Below are 15,486 nucleotides of genomic sequence, written 5' to 3'. Positions count from 1 at the left end.
CTTCAGATTTTGTGCATATTTAAAGAAGGCCTGAGTTTCCAAGCCCTGAGTACATAGAATGCCTAAATTGCAAGACCTTTAAATAAAGGTTTTAGTTTCTCATCCTGGTTTGCAACGAAAGTTACTCATAAAGCTTGTTGACAATGTTTATTTCAAAGTTTTTAACCCAGATGGCCATTGAAGTATCACTGCAAACCTTATCGTTGCTACTAACAATGGCTTCTGATTTATAACAATATATTTTTCTTTCAGTATGAGTAATTTTCTTTAAACAGACCGGAGTGGTGAACTAAACACACAGAATTTTTCTAACCAGGAAGTTACTTTTAGTTTGAAAGCAAGAGTACCCAAGTTGTAAGTTATTTTTTTAAACACAACATAAAGTTTTTCTAAGTTTTAAAAAGACACTGTGTCTTTCTAAAACACACTTATTAGAAAATGTAGACTGTAGAACTTTGCTAAAATTCCGTGGAGGATAGGGTCCTTCTTCTTTCTTGACTTCCATTCATATGAATTTAGTTTCCAAAAGAATTTTAGTAAGAAAGGGTTCTTTGATGTGACAGTTTGGCAAAAGTTTATACCCGATCTTCTAGCTCAAGTATTCCTGATATTAGCTGCTTATGGTAGGCGTCTTTGGTTAGCCGTTTGATTTGTTCATGGGTAAATTTTAATATTCTAAGGTTTACTCTTTTATTGTGGACAAAATTTGTATTTTCCTTACAGCAATATTTATAGACTCATTTGCATCATAATGCAGATTTTCTCTTCCACTGGCAGAAAATCCATTTCAGGGGAAGGTATTTTGGGGTATTTTGAATGGTATCTTGGATTCCTAGTCTGTCTTTGTTCATACGAATCCTTGACTAATTCTCCCAAGTTCATATTTCTTAGGCAGAATTCAGATTACGTCTTTCTCTACTCTGTGTCCTTTATCAGCCCCCACTTTGCTGTTTATTTCCTCCTTCGCTGCTTTGCTTCTGCAAACCCCACAAAGCTGGACTTTGCTGCGCATGCTGTCTTTCTCCTGTACCTGTTTTCTTGTCATTCCTTTTCCCTTTTAGGGACACTACCCTACCATGTCCCTCTACTGTACCCCTTGTGCCGTGACTTTAGTGGTCTCCCCAACTGAATGCCCTCCCTTCTCTCCTCTGAGCCCCAGGTACTGCCCGCTTGCGGGTTTACCTTACATTTTGTATTACAGCTTATGTAAGGTATTTGGTCTGCCTCCTTACTAAAGTCTAGGTCTTACAGAGGGGACTGTATGTGAGCCATCCTTGAACGTCACAACATGTGCTGTGAGCTCTGTTCCAAAAAAACCCAAAAAACAACACCACTGTTGTATGGCTGTATGTTGGCTAAATCTTTTTCCTACAAAGTGTGCTGCTCTAAGAGTATACCGACTCGTCTTTATACTTATTGTGTCTTTTTTTTTTCCTAGCAGCTAAATATGCAAAAAAGGGCTTTTTAATTAATGAGAGACAGTAAAATCACCCAAAAGGCCTGTATGTGTGGCCCTGGAATAATTTTAAAGGGATTAAGGCAGTCACCAAAGGGTTTGATTAATTAAATAATAGGCAAGTTAAGTACAAAAGCTAGCTTTGTAAAATTAATCTGAAATAAATGAAAAGAAAGTGTGACAAAACAAACATATGACATGGATGGTATTCTACTTCATTCTGCAACCCCCACCCCCCACTGTCTTCCCTTCAGGCTTGCTCCTTCCCTCTCTCCTTCCTTCCTTGGCAAACCTCAAAGGCAAGGCTTGTATAGTCTGTCACAGGGGCAATGGCCAGGAAACCAGAGGTGATTCCACATTTTTCCTCAAATTTTATGTCTAGAAATCTAAAACTTCTAAATCTTGACTGCTGAGCTCAAATAGACCTATGAACATGCATCTGAACTCAAGACTTAAAAACAACAACAACAAAACCAGTAACAAGAGGCTAAGTCTAAAGTGTCTTCGAGTTCTTCTCAGTGAAGAGCTAACATCCTAGGATTCTAAGTGAACATTCACTCACCATATTTCAGTTCCTAGAATGGCTCTTACACTGTCTTTCTGTCTTAATCCCTCCTTCCCGGCCATCAGATCTAAATAAATTTTGGTAATAATAGAAACAGTTTAAGTCAAAGAAGATTTCTTCCTTTTTTTTTTTTTTTTTTTAGCAGATTAAGGCACTTCTGGGGTTTTATTCTCTTTTCTATTTTTGTCTCAATGTGGATACGACACATTTTCCCAAAGATAACCCAAAATCTAGCTCCAGCTGTAATCCTGGTTAATTGCAATGGCTGTGTGTTATGGTACTGTGCATGGCGGTAATACAAATAGGAATTAGAAAACAACCTCACTTCACAGGGAATTAACTAAATGGTGCTAAACCGGTTACTCCAAAAGGTGATTGGAGCACTGCTTACATTTCCTCCCAAGAGTTTCCTTGGGGTGGGGGGACATGTCTGGCGCCACAAAAGGAATTAGGCTCTGGTTTGAACAGAGACCCTCAGGCTATTAAATTTATTTTAAGAATGTGTTGCCAGAGATCTAATAAATTTATATAATTTGTTGCTTCAGGCAGTGTGTACAAGAAGTCTTGCTGCACCAGGTGTTTTGTTTTGTATTTTTTCTTTCCTTTCCCCAGAGGCAGGAGAGGGTGTGGATCTTCTTGACAAAACTCAACTCAGATTTTGATAAAGCAGTTATTGTTTCTATGAAAGTATAGGGTTTGGGAGTTTTTTTTTTTTCTTAATTCTATTTGTTGGGGTCCCTGGGTGGCTAAGTTGGTTAAGTGACTGTTGATTTCAGCTCAGGTTGGGGCCTCAGGGTGGTGAGATCGAGATCGAGACCCACGTGGACTCAGCTTGAGTATTTTGACCCCTGCTCCTCCCCCACCTCTCTTGCTTTCTCTCTCTAAAAAAAAAGAAGAATGAATAAATATTTTTAAAAATTTAAAATTCTATTTGTTAATGGGAAAAAAACAAGATGAAAATTATTTCTGGGCTTCTTTTTTTTTTTAAGATTTTATTTATTTATTTGACAGAGATCACAAGTAGGCAGAGAGACAGGCAGAGATAGAGGAGGAAGCAGGCTCCCTGCTGAGCAGAAAGCCCAATATGCGGCTGGATCCCAGGACCCTGAGATCATGACCTCAGCCGAAAGCAGAGGCTTTAACCCACTGAGCCACCCAGGAACCCCTCTGGGATTCTTTAAAGAGAAATAATTAAGTCCCATCTAAAATCTTAAAGTAGATAGATAGATAGATAGACAGACAGATATAGATAATTTCATACTGCTTTAAGCACACAAGTTTTATGGTCTTAAGTTGAAGAACAACAATATTTGAAATCACAGTTTGTTAAATACAAAGTCCACTAGACTAGACCTGAAAACCCCTAGTTTACTCCTCTTCTGCCAATGGCTACTTCATAAATTATTCACAGCTTTCTGGACCTTGGTAAAATTTGATAGGGACAAAACATGCAAATATGCCATCCAGGCTTCATTCTTGCTCCCCAAATGCTTGAAGTTTATATTTGCCTTGTTCACCTGCATGATCATTTCTTGACTTAGTTTGTGTTCTTGTTTAAAGCACGGCATCACACTTTCATTTTCAGAACAATGTTTCCTTGGCCACTTAGAGCACAGCATTGAGATGACTAAGTTAGCATTTAATTTCTATTGCACGTGATCATCGAGTACCATGTATGCTGTTAATGAGAGCTCACCTTGCAATTATGTGTTTTCTTTGTCCTTTGTCTTCTGTGGAGGTACACCTCAATTCCTCATCCGGGCCGTGCATACCAAGAGTGAAGGCATTCATTCCACTGGGTTTAAACTTCTAATTAAGAAAGCAAAGTACTGCACAGTTAAATCAAATTTAGATTAAGGAAAAATTTTTTAAGCTTGAGGTTAACCAGAGATGTAAACTCATGGTTCTCTTCTTTTTCTTTTATTTTTGTTACAGGGGATGAAAAATAAGTACCTTAGGTTCCTTGTAGTGGGCCGGGGGGGGGGGGGGGGGGTGGCAGGATGGGGGGAGGGATGAAGTTGGGGGAAGGGAGCATGCTGTAGGAAACAGGGAGGATTTGCAGGTTTAGGCTTGCCACTCTGACCCAGCTGTGGCCTGATGGAGCATTTCATTCAGTGTGGAAGGGTTTTCCTTCCAGCTTCCCCGGCTTTTGGGCTTTGGGCAGTGGCCCCATATTCATTTATAAAACAAAGTGGTCTTACTCTTAGCCTGTGTTAATTTTTTCTATGATGCAGTCTCAAATGTTTGGAAGCCGTCCTTTATACTCTTTGTTTTCCCACTGGGTTCTTATCATTCCCGGGCCTCACTACGTATTAGCATGAGAAGGTTTGCTCGGCTGGTAGAGGGGAAACACTCAGATCCTCAGGTTTGCTTCTCTTCTGGAGCACTCATTTACAAATTCAATTAGAGCAAATCAAAATTGAGCTAGAGTCATCTGTAAATAGAATACAGACCTAAAGGAAGTAATCTGGTTACTCAGGAAGTATAAAAGGAATACTAGCAAGCTGCGTGTGCATCCTAGATGTATCACATCCTTGAGAAGTTAAAGTGAATATTTAGCCTGATGGTATTTTCCTTCTTCATAGGATGTGGGAATACCTAATTGGCAGGGTTATTATTGTGACATGCATAGAGATAGTGTGCATATTATTACCAAAATGACCCTGACCATGGGCTCATTGTGTCCACGCCTCCTCTCCAAGAATTTTCAAGGTCCACGGTGCAAAGCTGACATTCAGCCCATTTACACCTGTACTGGAGTGAGTTTTAGTTGTTTTGGGCCTGGGTATCTTCTGATTGGTCCATGCCCATGTTGTGCCAATTCTGGTTGGTCAGGCCCATGTTTCTGCTCAAGGGTGGGTAATCCCCACAGGAAGCACAACACTACAATGTCACCATAGCTCCACCTGGAATCCCAGTCGCTGTGTTCAACTGCCCTAAAGCAGGGACCTGCCTATGGTCCCAGGAGCCACCAGGAATGGGCGGCAGTGGTGAACTTTTCCGTTATTGTGTAACAAATGAAAAGGATGTCCAAAAGAGTGCTTCTTGGAACCTGATACGAAAGAGACTAATTTAGTATCTCTTTATATTTCCACTTACGGTTGTATCTTTCCTTGGGAACCAAACATTCATTCAGGAGCCTGGGCATGAATAAGAGATGAGTAACACCCTTACCCTGCATTCCGAGTCTCTATTTTGCTCTGATGTTTAAGACTTTGTACAGAGTCTACATTATTGTGCCTGATGCATCCACGTCATTATAATGAGTTCTTTCTCCAGAGGTTCCTTATAGCCCAAGAAAGTCAGCTTCCACGGGGTCTGTTACTTCAGTTCCCCAAACAAACATAGATAGGCACGAATCCCAGATGGGGACTGTGCTTAAACCGAGATCCCAGAACAAATTATTCTAAGACGCTCTAGCAGGATTAGGAGGTATTTTGCAATCAGAACTCATCTGGTGTGTACTGTTCTCCTATAGGTTAAAAAGGATCAGGGCACCTGGCTGGCTGAGTCGGGAGAGCATGTGCCCTATTATCTCGAGGTTGTGAGTTAGAGCCCCACGTTAGGCAAAGAGCTTACTTACAAAAATCATCCTATAAATTCTCTCTGTATATTCTGAGAATGTGGCAGGTAGCCACACGGGAGCCAAGGCACCCTTTACGTCTGAGCCACACTGTGTCTACAGACTAATGCTAACCGGTCCAGGGAGGGAGGCCACCGCTGCCCATCTGACAAGGCAGCGAAGGTTCGTTTCAGTTCACACTCCTGCTCTTGTGCCAGGGAAAGTGTTGACTAAAGGGAGACGGAATGTGTGTGCACTCAGAACACTATTTTACTCCTTATGCTCTGTTTTGTCTTGCCCCAAAGGGGCACGCTACTTATTGTAGCGTGTTTTGAGTTAAGGACACCGATTCTTGTTATTTGCAGTACTCATGTTCTATATAATCACAGCAAATATTGAATGATTGCTCCTGGAGGAAACACAGAGGAAGGGTCCCTGCAAGCTTCTGGTCACAACCTTTTGTTACCCAGTCAATATATAACCTTGTTTTATATGTTATAGATCCATTGACATTAAACTTGAGCACCCAAGCTCTAGAAGTTTGTTCCACATGTATTTTCTCCTACGACACGTCAAAGCTTCCTTATGCTTAGGAAAACTAAACAGCACTTTGGCACTATGATCGTGCATTATTTTAATCTGTGAGATCACCAATATAAAGCACAAAGATGCAGAAAGTTTGGCACTAAGTGGACTGTGAAAAGGACCCTAGTGTTCTGTATGAAACAAGAAGGCAGAGAGAGCATCAGGCAAGGCAGATTATTCAAGGCTGCTCTGCAAGTGTCCCCAGATGAGCACAAAAGCCCTGCAAGTACCAATTTTGGGGTACATAAATACATAAGTTTTAGTGAGTAGACAAAACTGCAAATACAGAATCCAGGAATAACAGGCATCCACTGTCTATCAACGTCTGGTATAGTCGATGAATAGGAATGCAGCTCTTTCGAATATCATGTGCAAATACCGTCATCTAACCCATGATGGGCCTATAAATCATGTCCCTAAGGAGGCAAACTCCATGTAAGAAAGTGAATTGTGATCTTAGGTTCTAATGTGAACACTGGTCTATTTGCCAGCCCCATCTCTACCTCCACCTTATCTGGCAACTTCTTATTTAAATCCTGCGGAGAAGTGTGAACTAATCCATGCTCCAACGCCATTCCCCACAGGTCATGTGACAATGGCCAAGACCTCGCAGCTCCATTTATGCTTTTGGTTATGAACAATGTGCTTCTAGGAGCCTTTCGTTAGAATAGCCTAAAAGCCTACACCACATGTGGTCAGTGTGCGCCGCGTGTATTTCTCTCCACCTCTGGGTCTTTGGCACACTACTTCTCTTTCCAAATGTTTCTCTATCTCGTCTCTGCATCTGTGAATTGGACACCTTGTTCTGTGCTGAGGCTTTTTCAGAATGAATAAAGCAGTGGGAATGTGAGGGCATGTGGTGGGTGGGTGTACAGATGGAGGGAAGAAAATGATATATCTGTTATCAAAAGTCACTACTGAACAAAAACAGAATTATTAAGTAGCCTACAACAGTATAAATCTATTGACAACGTTTCTGGTCTTCTGAGTTCTTGAGGGGCTCTGTCAGTCATACAAAGGCAGAAGAGTCTTTAGGTCAAGATTCTTCATCTCTGGGGGGCAGGGTCACAGCAGGAGGAACACACCACCCCCACCCCCAACCCTTGGGGAACATTTTAAAACATCTTGATCACTTTCTCTTTGTCTTTACTATCCAATCATTTCCCATAGAAAAAAAGAGAAGGAAATGAATGTATAGTAAATGTCTTGAACTTCTCCCAAACTGAATTCACTGAAGTTTCCTTCTTACTGGGTTTCTTATCTCTGTTCTTATACTTAATCTTCCAGGAACACCGTCCCACGCATCTCTGTGATTGCCCAAATACAACCCTGTACTTAAGGCTCCATTTAAACACTATCTCTTTTATGCATTTGTCTTTGATGCCCTCAGGTTAAAGCAAACCCTCATTCTGTGAACTCCCACAGCTCATTATCAGTGCCTCTCCCACAGCATTTGTCAATCTTTAGCTTATAGGCTTATCTGTGTATTTCTGCCATCTCCCATCATTGAATGTCAACTCTCCAAGGCAAGGGGAAAAATGTTTCTTCTTCTTCTTCTTCTTCTTTTTTAAAGATTTTGTTTATTTATTTGACAGAGAGAGATCACAGGTAGGCAGAGAAGCAGGCAGAAAGAGGAAGGGAAGCAGGCTCCCCACTAAGCAGAGAGCCCAACTCGGGGCTGGATCCCAGGACCCTGAGATCATGACCTGAGCGGAAAGCAGAGGCTCAACCCACTGATCCACCCAGGCACCCTGAGGAGGGTTGTTTCAAAAACAGGTTGACTTCAGCTCTGCATCCAGGGTTTTCTGTAAACTGTGAAATCCACCTAGTGAAGGACCAGAGGATAGGGCTCTAGGAACTCTGAGAGTTTCTTTAATGGAAGATTTAAGGCAAAGCAAAGTTTAAAAGATCATCCTAGGAGTGCCTGGGTGGCACAGACAACGGAAGCATCCGACTCTTGGTTTCGGTTCAGGTTGTGATCTCAGGGTCATGAGATCGAGCCCTGTGTGGGGCTCCACATTCAGCAAGGAGCCTCCTTGGGATGCTCTCTCCCTCTGCCCCTGCTCACATGCTCTCTCTCTCTCTAAAATAAACAAACCTTAAAAAAAAAAATTGTAGCGCAGAAATGACAATGAAATAAATCCCTTATTTTAGCTTTATTTTTTGTTTTTTCACTATAATTAATAACATAGATGTTGATGGAAGCTGTGTGGTTGTTAACTACAGTCCTTGCCTTCTAAGAGAACAAGACTGCTTAAAACTCAAATTATCTAATTTTTCCAGTAAATTAGGTAACACTGTTGCCTTAATATTTTCTAATATAAATATCTATTGCTGTTGCTTATTTAAAGGACAATATCCAGCTTTTTAAAATGGCTGTATACAGAGTTGATTGTGAGTTCAGCTTTTAGTATGAACTTTATTCTGGGCAAATGGAATGTTAGCAAGCTAGAAATATCTAAAATAGAATTATGTTCTATCAGCAACTAACTTTTCTCCAAGAAAAATATTTATGAAAACATTTTGGACAAAAAGTTGTCAAGGCTAAATGGGCACCCAGAAATCACCCTGATGGAGACAAGTCAGAGTCCTGACATTGGTTTTGTACTGAAGATGTGTACATTGTCTTTAGAGAAACCCTGCAGCTCTGTTCCTAGGGAGGGCTAATTGAAGATTGTGATTCTTTGTTATTCTTAAAAAGAAAAAAAACACTCTTGTGTTCCCATTGAAAAAGAAAGTGAAGAATCCTAAAGACCAGCTGGAAAAGTTCAAAAGGGGTCTTTTCATCAAAACTTTAATGGCTTTAGTGTCAGGGTTTGGGGACAAAGCCTATGGGAGTGTAGTTATCAGCTGTCAGGCACCTGTTCTATGGATTTATGATGCAGTTAGGGACTTCAGCTTGTTTCCAGTGAGTCTTTGAGACTCACTCCTTGTGCATTACAGACAACATTCTGTTTTAGAAACTAAAATTAGTAATAAAATAATTAAAAAGTAAGAAACAAAAATATAATAAAATAATAAATAAAATGGAAGTAAAAATTTGTCAGTTTCTTAAGTTAATTTCACCTACAATTTCGGAGTGCCTGGGTGGCTCAATCCTTAAAGGTCTGCCGTTGGCTCAGGTCATGATCGCAGAGTCCTGGGATAGAGACCCACCCACATCCGGCTCCCTGCATGGTGGGAGGCCTGCTTCTCCCTCTCCCTCTGCTTCTCGCAGGCTTGTGTTCCCTCTCTCCGTGTGTCTGTCTCTGTCAGAGAAATAAATAAAATCTTAAAAAAAAAAAAAATTTACCTGCAATTTCACATTCAGTAAACTGCAGCTATTGGTATTCAAAGTATTAACATTTATTATTTCCACACACTGAGGTTCTAGAGGAGTTTACATGGCATGTGATGAATAAATAATGTGTCTTTTCATTCTTTAAATAAAATACAGAGTGCAAGGTCAGTTTTAATAACAAGAATTGCAATAAACTGCAGCTTAGTCCCTCAGATCCCTGTACCACTCCTGCATGAGAAATAGTACCTTAGATTTTACAAATTCTAAAACGCAGTGGGATTCATATGTATATTAAATCAGAGGTGATGTAGCATTTAATTTATTCAGTATTAAGCTTTACATACTTAACTTCCTATTCTCTAGCAAAATATGCACTTAAAAAAGCTCACAGTTAGAGTGAATGCTAAGCATCTCAAACAATTACCCTAGAGCATGTCACTGCCTCACAAAGCAAAGTTTCTTGGTACTGTGTCTGAATTTCATTTCAAGAAAAATCTCAAAGCAGCAGACATATGAAATCCTGGCAAACTTGTTCAGCTGTGTGTCACTCGAAACCCTCGATTAACCAGTAACCTGGCACCGTCATCATTCTAGAACTTAAGCACCAACCCAAAAACGTTTTACACATTTCTAAGTAGAGATGAATTAAATTATTCCCAAGACCATCCAAGCTACTTTGCAATGGAAGGGAAGGGTTAAACAGGCCTGGAGTCATCAATAACCCCTGCAGGTGTCATTTAGATAAACACAAATCCCAGTGATTTACATTCATAGGTAATCATTTAAAGCCTTCACATAGTGCTTAAGAATAGAAGTATGCAGGACGTTTTAGAAAGGGTATTATTAAAAACAATTACCTTTTTTTTTTTTTTTCAAGAAAAAGACCCAGTACTGAGAGTTATGTTACATTTCTGTAGGACATTTATATTGTCCAAGAAATGAAGCACTACTGAATTTCTTTCAACAGAAATGGTAGAGTGTCTAATTCATTCAGGAAGCATTTTTGTAACAGTTAAGCAAAATGAATTCCCTGCCCTCCTGGATCATGAGTCACAAAAGGGGGAGACAAAGTGAAAAGATAAAAAAGTAAACCTATAGAGGGTATGCAGTTATGGAAAGCACTGGAGAATAATGAATCCGAATAAAGGGCCTAGAACATGTTACCATTTGCCCTGGCGCTGTTTCCTATAGAATGTCAAGGGAAGCCCTCATTGACTCCAGATTCCTAAAACATGTAATATTTGGAAGTGTGATATTTTCTGGAATATTCAAGGAAAGGATTAGAATCAAATCCTATAATGAGCTAAAAAGTGTCAAAATTTAGAAAAAGAGAAACTGTGTGCTTAGTGATCTCTTCTTGGATGTAAGGAAAAGAAATAGCAATTAGGTATTCAGAACTATCAACCAACATTCATTTGTTGAACACAAGAGTTACTGAAGGGGTAAGGCATTAACTGAAGTATGTGCTTTGTGTAAGGTGAAAACTGTTACGGAAAAAAAAAAAAGAATGAAACAAGCAAGAGTCACAAAGTAGCCACTCGACTCCTAAAAATCATACTTACTATATAGGTTTCTTCAGCCCTCCTTGTGTCGAAGACATTACTTGGAACTTGGAGACTAGGATGACTTGACCAGTGCCAGTCCTGAGGAACTCAGGCAGTCAGAAGAGGCACACATAGACATGTGGATAAAGAATTAAAATTACTGGGGCGCCTGGGTGGCTCATATGGTTAAGTATTTGCCTTTGGCTCCGGTCATGATTCCAGGGTCCTGAGACGGAGCCTCTCTCAGGCTCCCTGCCCAGCCCCTCACCCCTGCTAATGCGCTCACGCTCTTTCTCACTTTTTTCTCTCTCAAATAAATAAATAAATAAACGGTTACTCTAAGTGGAAAGGTAAGAGAAATACACACAGCATACCAAACTTGTTCCAGAAAAGCGAAAGGTATTCGGGGTGCATGAGAGCACATGCAAGAGACTGGACCATGTTCAGAAAACGCTGAGAAGTTGGGTGGGACTGCATGTTCCCCTGTAGCAGGGACGGGCTTTGAGGCTGTAGGTGTTAGGATGGACAACGGATGGCTTGGCCTAGCATGACAAGAAGTCTGGAGAAACATCTGGGACTTGATGGAGCCACGCCTAAATGAGAGAGAAGTGTGGCATAAAAAATGTTTTCATGTAATAATTAGTTGAGAAATTAGAAACGTCTTCTGTGTTCCTTCCATTGATTAAATGTTATTCTGGTCTTTCTTATCCATTACTTTCTATAAGAAAAGTGCCAAGGAGTACAACATAAACACAATAATTCAAAAAATATTTTTAGAGGCAGTAGAACCAAGTGTCGTCAGTAGTAAAAGAATGAAAGGCCACTCTCAATCTCTAACAAAAATTAGCCCAATTTGGTACAATTAGTAAATCTGTACAATTAAGCAAGTAGGAGCGGCTATCCACTAATGCGCAAAACTGCAAATGAGTAAGTGAGCAGCTGCAGAATTACCCAGATGAGAGGACTGGAGTCCGCGCGGGAGGCTTCATGAGGGAGGTGGTAGAGGTAGAGCCCGTGAGGAGTGGGAGATGTGAGCAAAACAATGACGCGCGGTCATTTTAGGCCAGAGGACAGAGGTGACAGGAGGAGTGGGTGAAGCTGGCACATCCACGGGGTAGCGGGCTCTCAGCTGGATTGGGGAGTGAGCAGAGTCAAGAGCCAACGGGGATGAGACAGGGTAGGTCAAGATGAAACGAAATCACAAAAGATGTCCTGCCTTGATGCACGCAGCTGCTGCAGGGGAACCAGGCAAAGACGAGCCAAGTGCAAGCGGACTTCAGGCAGCTCCAAGGGAGTCTGGGCACGTGGGCTGGATCTGCGCGTGCGCAGTGGGGCAGGGCCCAGCGCGCGGTCGTTTGCCGGAAGCTGCCGTCTCCATGCCGCCCTGCGCTGCGTGCCGACGTGGGTTGTCGTGTCTGATTCTCGCTCCCGATGCCGGCATTAATTAATATTACCTCTTTTGACGCTCCAGAGGAGAAAACAGAGCTGTAAGGAGCAAACTTGCTGGGACAGCGTTTGGGAAATGAAATAGGACTTGGACTTAAGAGCTGAGGCGACTCCCCGCCATGGGCTCTCCTCATAAAAAGGTCCTGCGGACAAAATGGGGCATGACCTTCCTGCGCTCCAGTCCTTTCATATTTTCTATCTAGAAGATGAACTGAAAAATGGGGCGGTCCGTAATCCTGTCCATTTAAGGCACCAAGGGATGCCACATTTGTAATGCCGCCTTTTACAAACTAGTCCATTCACGGCTTCCGTACCGTTCGTTTCGGTGTCTTGGAGTGCCCTCAGGATTCCGACGAAAATTCCAGCAACATACATTGTTTGCTGACTGAGTGATTTTATTGATTTGATGTACCACGAAACTCAAACTCAAAATTTTTGCGGGCTTGGGAGCCAATGACAGAAAATACTGCAACAAAGAATTCCTTTCAAATGAATTTTGTGATTAGTCCTTCCATAGAAGATTTAGAGGATCTAATGGTACCAACATCTTTTTGTCTCTGTTACCCTGTAGCTGCCTAAAAGGCTTCTAGCTAATTTACAATTCGAACAACAAGAAACAAGAAAACCAATCTCCCTGGCAATCCCTGCTGCCCTCCCTGGGTGTTCTCATTCATCCTCGGTCCTTGTCAGTTGATAATTTGGTTTTAAGAATTGCTAGCAAGATGAACCTTCTTTCATGTGCTTGTTCGCTCACTGTATTTCCCCTTGTGCAGTTTTTTTGTTTTGTTTTGTTTTTGTTTTTTGTTTTTGCCTTCAGTCCATTAAAGTTCTTATGTTTTCCTGTCTCATTTCTTTTCCTCTAGGGTAGCTCTATGTGAACTCAGAAGAGAAGAAACTAGAATTAAAATAGTGCCTCTAGCTGTGTTTGTTATTTGGGCTTTTTTCCACCCCTTTCCAGAAAGACTTAAAAGAAATTACCAATGCCTTTGTTTATAAACCTCACTTTACTCCGAAGTAATTGGTGTAGATCAAAGGATGTGGAGGGATGCTGCAGAGTGATCAGCTGATAACCATTTCTCTTTTCATTTTCCTAGCCTCCCAGCTTTCACATTAGAGAGATCACACACAGCTCCCCTCCTCCTGATAGGCAGCCAGCTCCATTTTGGTGGGGGCGTGAGGGCGTGCGGGTGGGAGGAGAGAGCCTTATCTTGAGAGTAGAATGGAATCAATGAAAAGAGCTGTCTGTTTGCTCTAAGGAATGGAGTGGAGTATAGTGGGGAAGGGAGGCGAAGAAGGGATATTTGTTTTTTCTTAAGTGGTTATAATTAAAGCCTTCCACCCAATTGCTCGGTGAACCAGAAAAAGGTATTTGTGAAGTAGTGTGTGTGTTTTAAACATCACAAATGAACCTTGCAGCCTTCTTTGTGGAAAACTTGCTCTCCGGCGGCACCGTGTGGATAGTGGGTCATCCTGCAACTCGGATACTTGATTGTGTGTTTAAATGAAATTGCTTTTGGTAGGTAGTTGTGTGCTCCTTCCCCATTTTCCACTTTGCCTTCTGAACATCAAGGGATTTTGTGAAAGGTATGTCAGCTGTTGTATTTTTGTAAAACAATTGCTGAACGGTAAGCTGTATCTCCAGGTATGTATTCTGAAGTTGCTTGTCGAACCAAGTAACTAGTGATTCTTAATGTTGCATGGTTAGAAGTCATCTGTGGAGTTTGTAAGGCCCTTTATTCAAGAAAGCACTAACTAGGGGCTTTAAATTTTTGTTTTCCAGGTGGAAACAAATTAACCAAGCAGCATTTTCGTCTGAATTGGGCATGGATCTCCTTTGAAAAGGAATATTACTTGGTCAATGAGGACTCCAAATTTCTAGATGTCGTTCTTACACGTAGAGGTTACTTGGGAGAGACTTCATTTATAAGTAAGTTTAATTCTCACGTCTGTCTTAAAATTCCCCTTTTCCTAGCAAAAGCTCATAATTTTATAATGATTAAAATATGTTCATTCAGTTTACTGCTCTAGTTTTAAAGTTTAGGGAGATGTTGACATTTAAAGATTCTTTAACTGCTAAAAAAATATACCAAGAGTTTTGTGTCAAGGCTAAATCATGGAGACAAAGGCTGCAAAAATAGAAAATGTGTAACCAATTAACATACCTTTCCAAACCTTCTACTTACATATGATCTTTCTCTGATGTAAATAACCTTACAAAAATGTCAGTAATCACTTATAAGTCAAAAAATTGTAAATGTCACTAGTACTTAGAAGAGGCTTAGGCAGATCTGTAATTTAACCATAAGGAAAAGTCTGTAGAGGTGTCAGTGTAAAACCTATACAAGGGTCACAATAATAAGTAAATGAAAAACCATTCAGTAACCTATTAGGCATTGAGTTGTCATTTACTATTTGTTTCTTGCATTGGAGTGCTTTGCTAGGTAACTGAAAAGTTTACATAAAAGCACTACATAAAAGATGTACATTGTGATTTTTCCTCAGAACCAACAGTGAGATGTTAAATACTAATCATTTTCTGCTGCTTTACCCTTTTAAATAAAACTGAGAGTCAAAAGCAAAGAAGAAAGCCTTTTTACAACCCCAGTTCAAGTTCACCTTCAATTTCATGCAGGCACAAATAGAGAAAAGTAGGTATATTGGTAGCACTAAACAGTAACACCGTTGGCACAAAAAAATTTGGCATATTGATGAAAAATGATAGCACCCCAAGCAATATATTATTTTTGATACCATATGTTTTATAGACATTTAGGCTGATAGAATTTTCTCGAGGTAAAAGAGCTTTCATTGAGTGAGAGTGTCAATTAAGGTAGGAATCCAAGAAAATGTTCGCAATAAAAAAATAAAAACTGGGCAATCCTGTGTTTGTCTGCAAAACAATCATTTGAAATTTTACTGGTCTGTGAAATTCAAAAGCCTTGAAGAGTAGATCCCTATTCTCTCTCACACACACTCACACACACACACACGCACACACACAGTTATACACCATACTTAACCACAGTCACAATTCCTCCTACGCCCCCA

At 40.7% G+C, this 15,486-nt stretch overlaps 1 protein-coding gene across 2 annotated transcripts in view; it reads left to right on the top strand.

Moving 5' to 3' along the window:
* FREM2 (FRAS1 related extracellular matrix 2) overlaps positions 1-15,486 on the top strand; it is a 186,604-nt gene that overhangs the window by 57,798 nt on the left and 113,320 nt on the right. For both annotated transcript variants that reach the window (XM_032314782.1, XM_032314781.1), the window contains exon 3: positions 14,219-14,365. In XM_032314782.1, the coding sequence (XP_032170673.1) occupies positions 14,219-14,365 (147 nt within the window). The remainder of the gene's footprint in view (positions 1-14,218; positions 14,366-15,486) is intronic.

This window comes from Mustela erminea, chromosome 15 (assembly GCF_009829155.1).
Source record: "Mustela erminea isolate mMusErm1 chromosome 15, mMusErm1.Pri, whole genome shotgun sequence".
Classification (NCBI taxonomy): Eukaryota; Metazoa; Chordata; class Mammalia; order Carnivora; family Mustelidae; genus Mustela; species Mustela erminea.
This window is presented reverse-complemented; position numbering and strand designations above follow the sequence as displayed.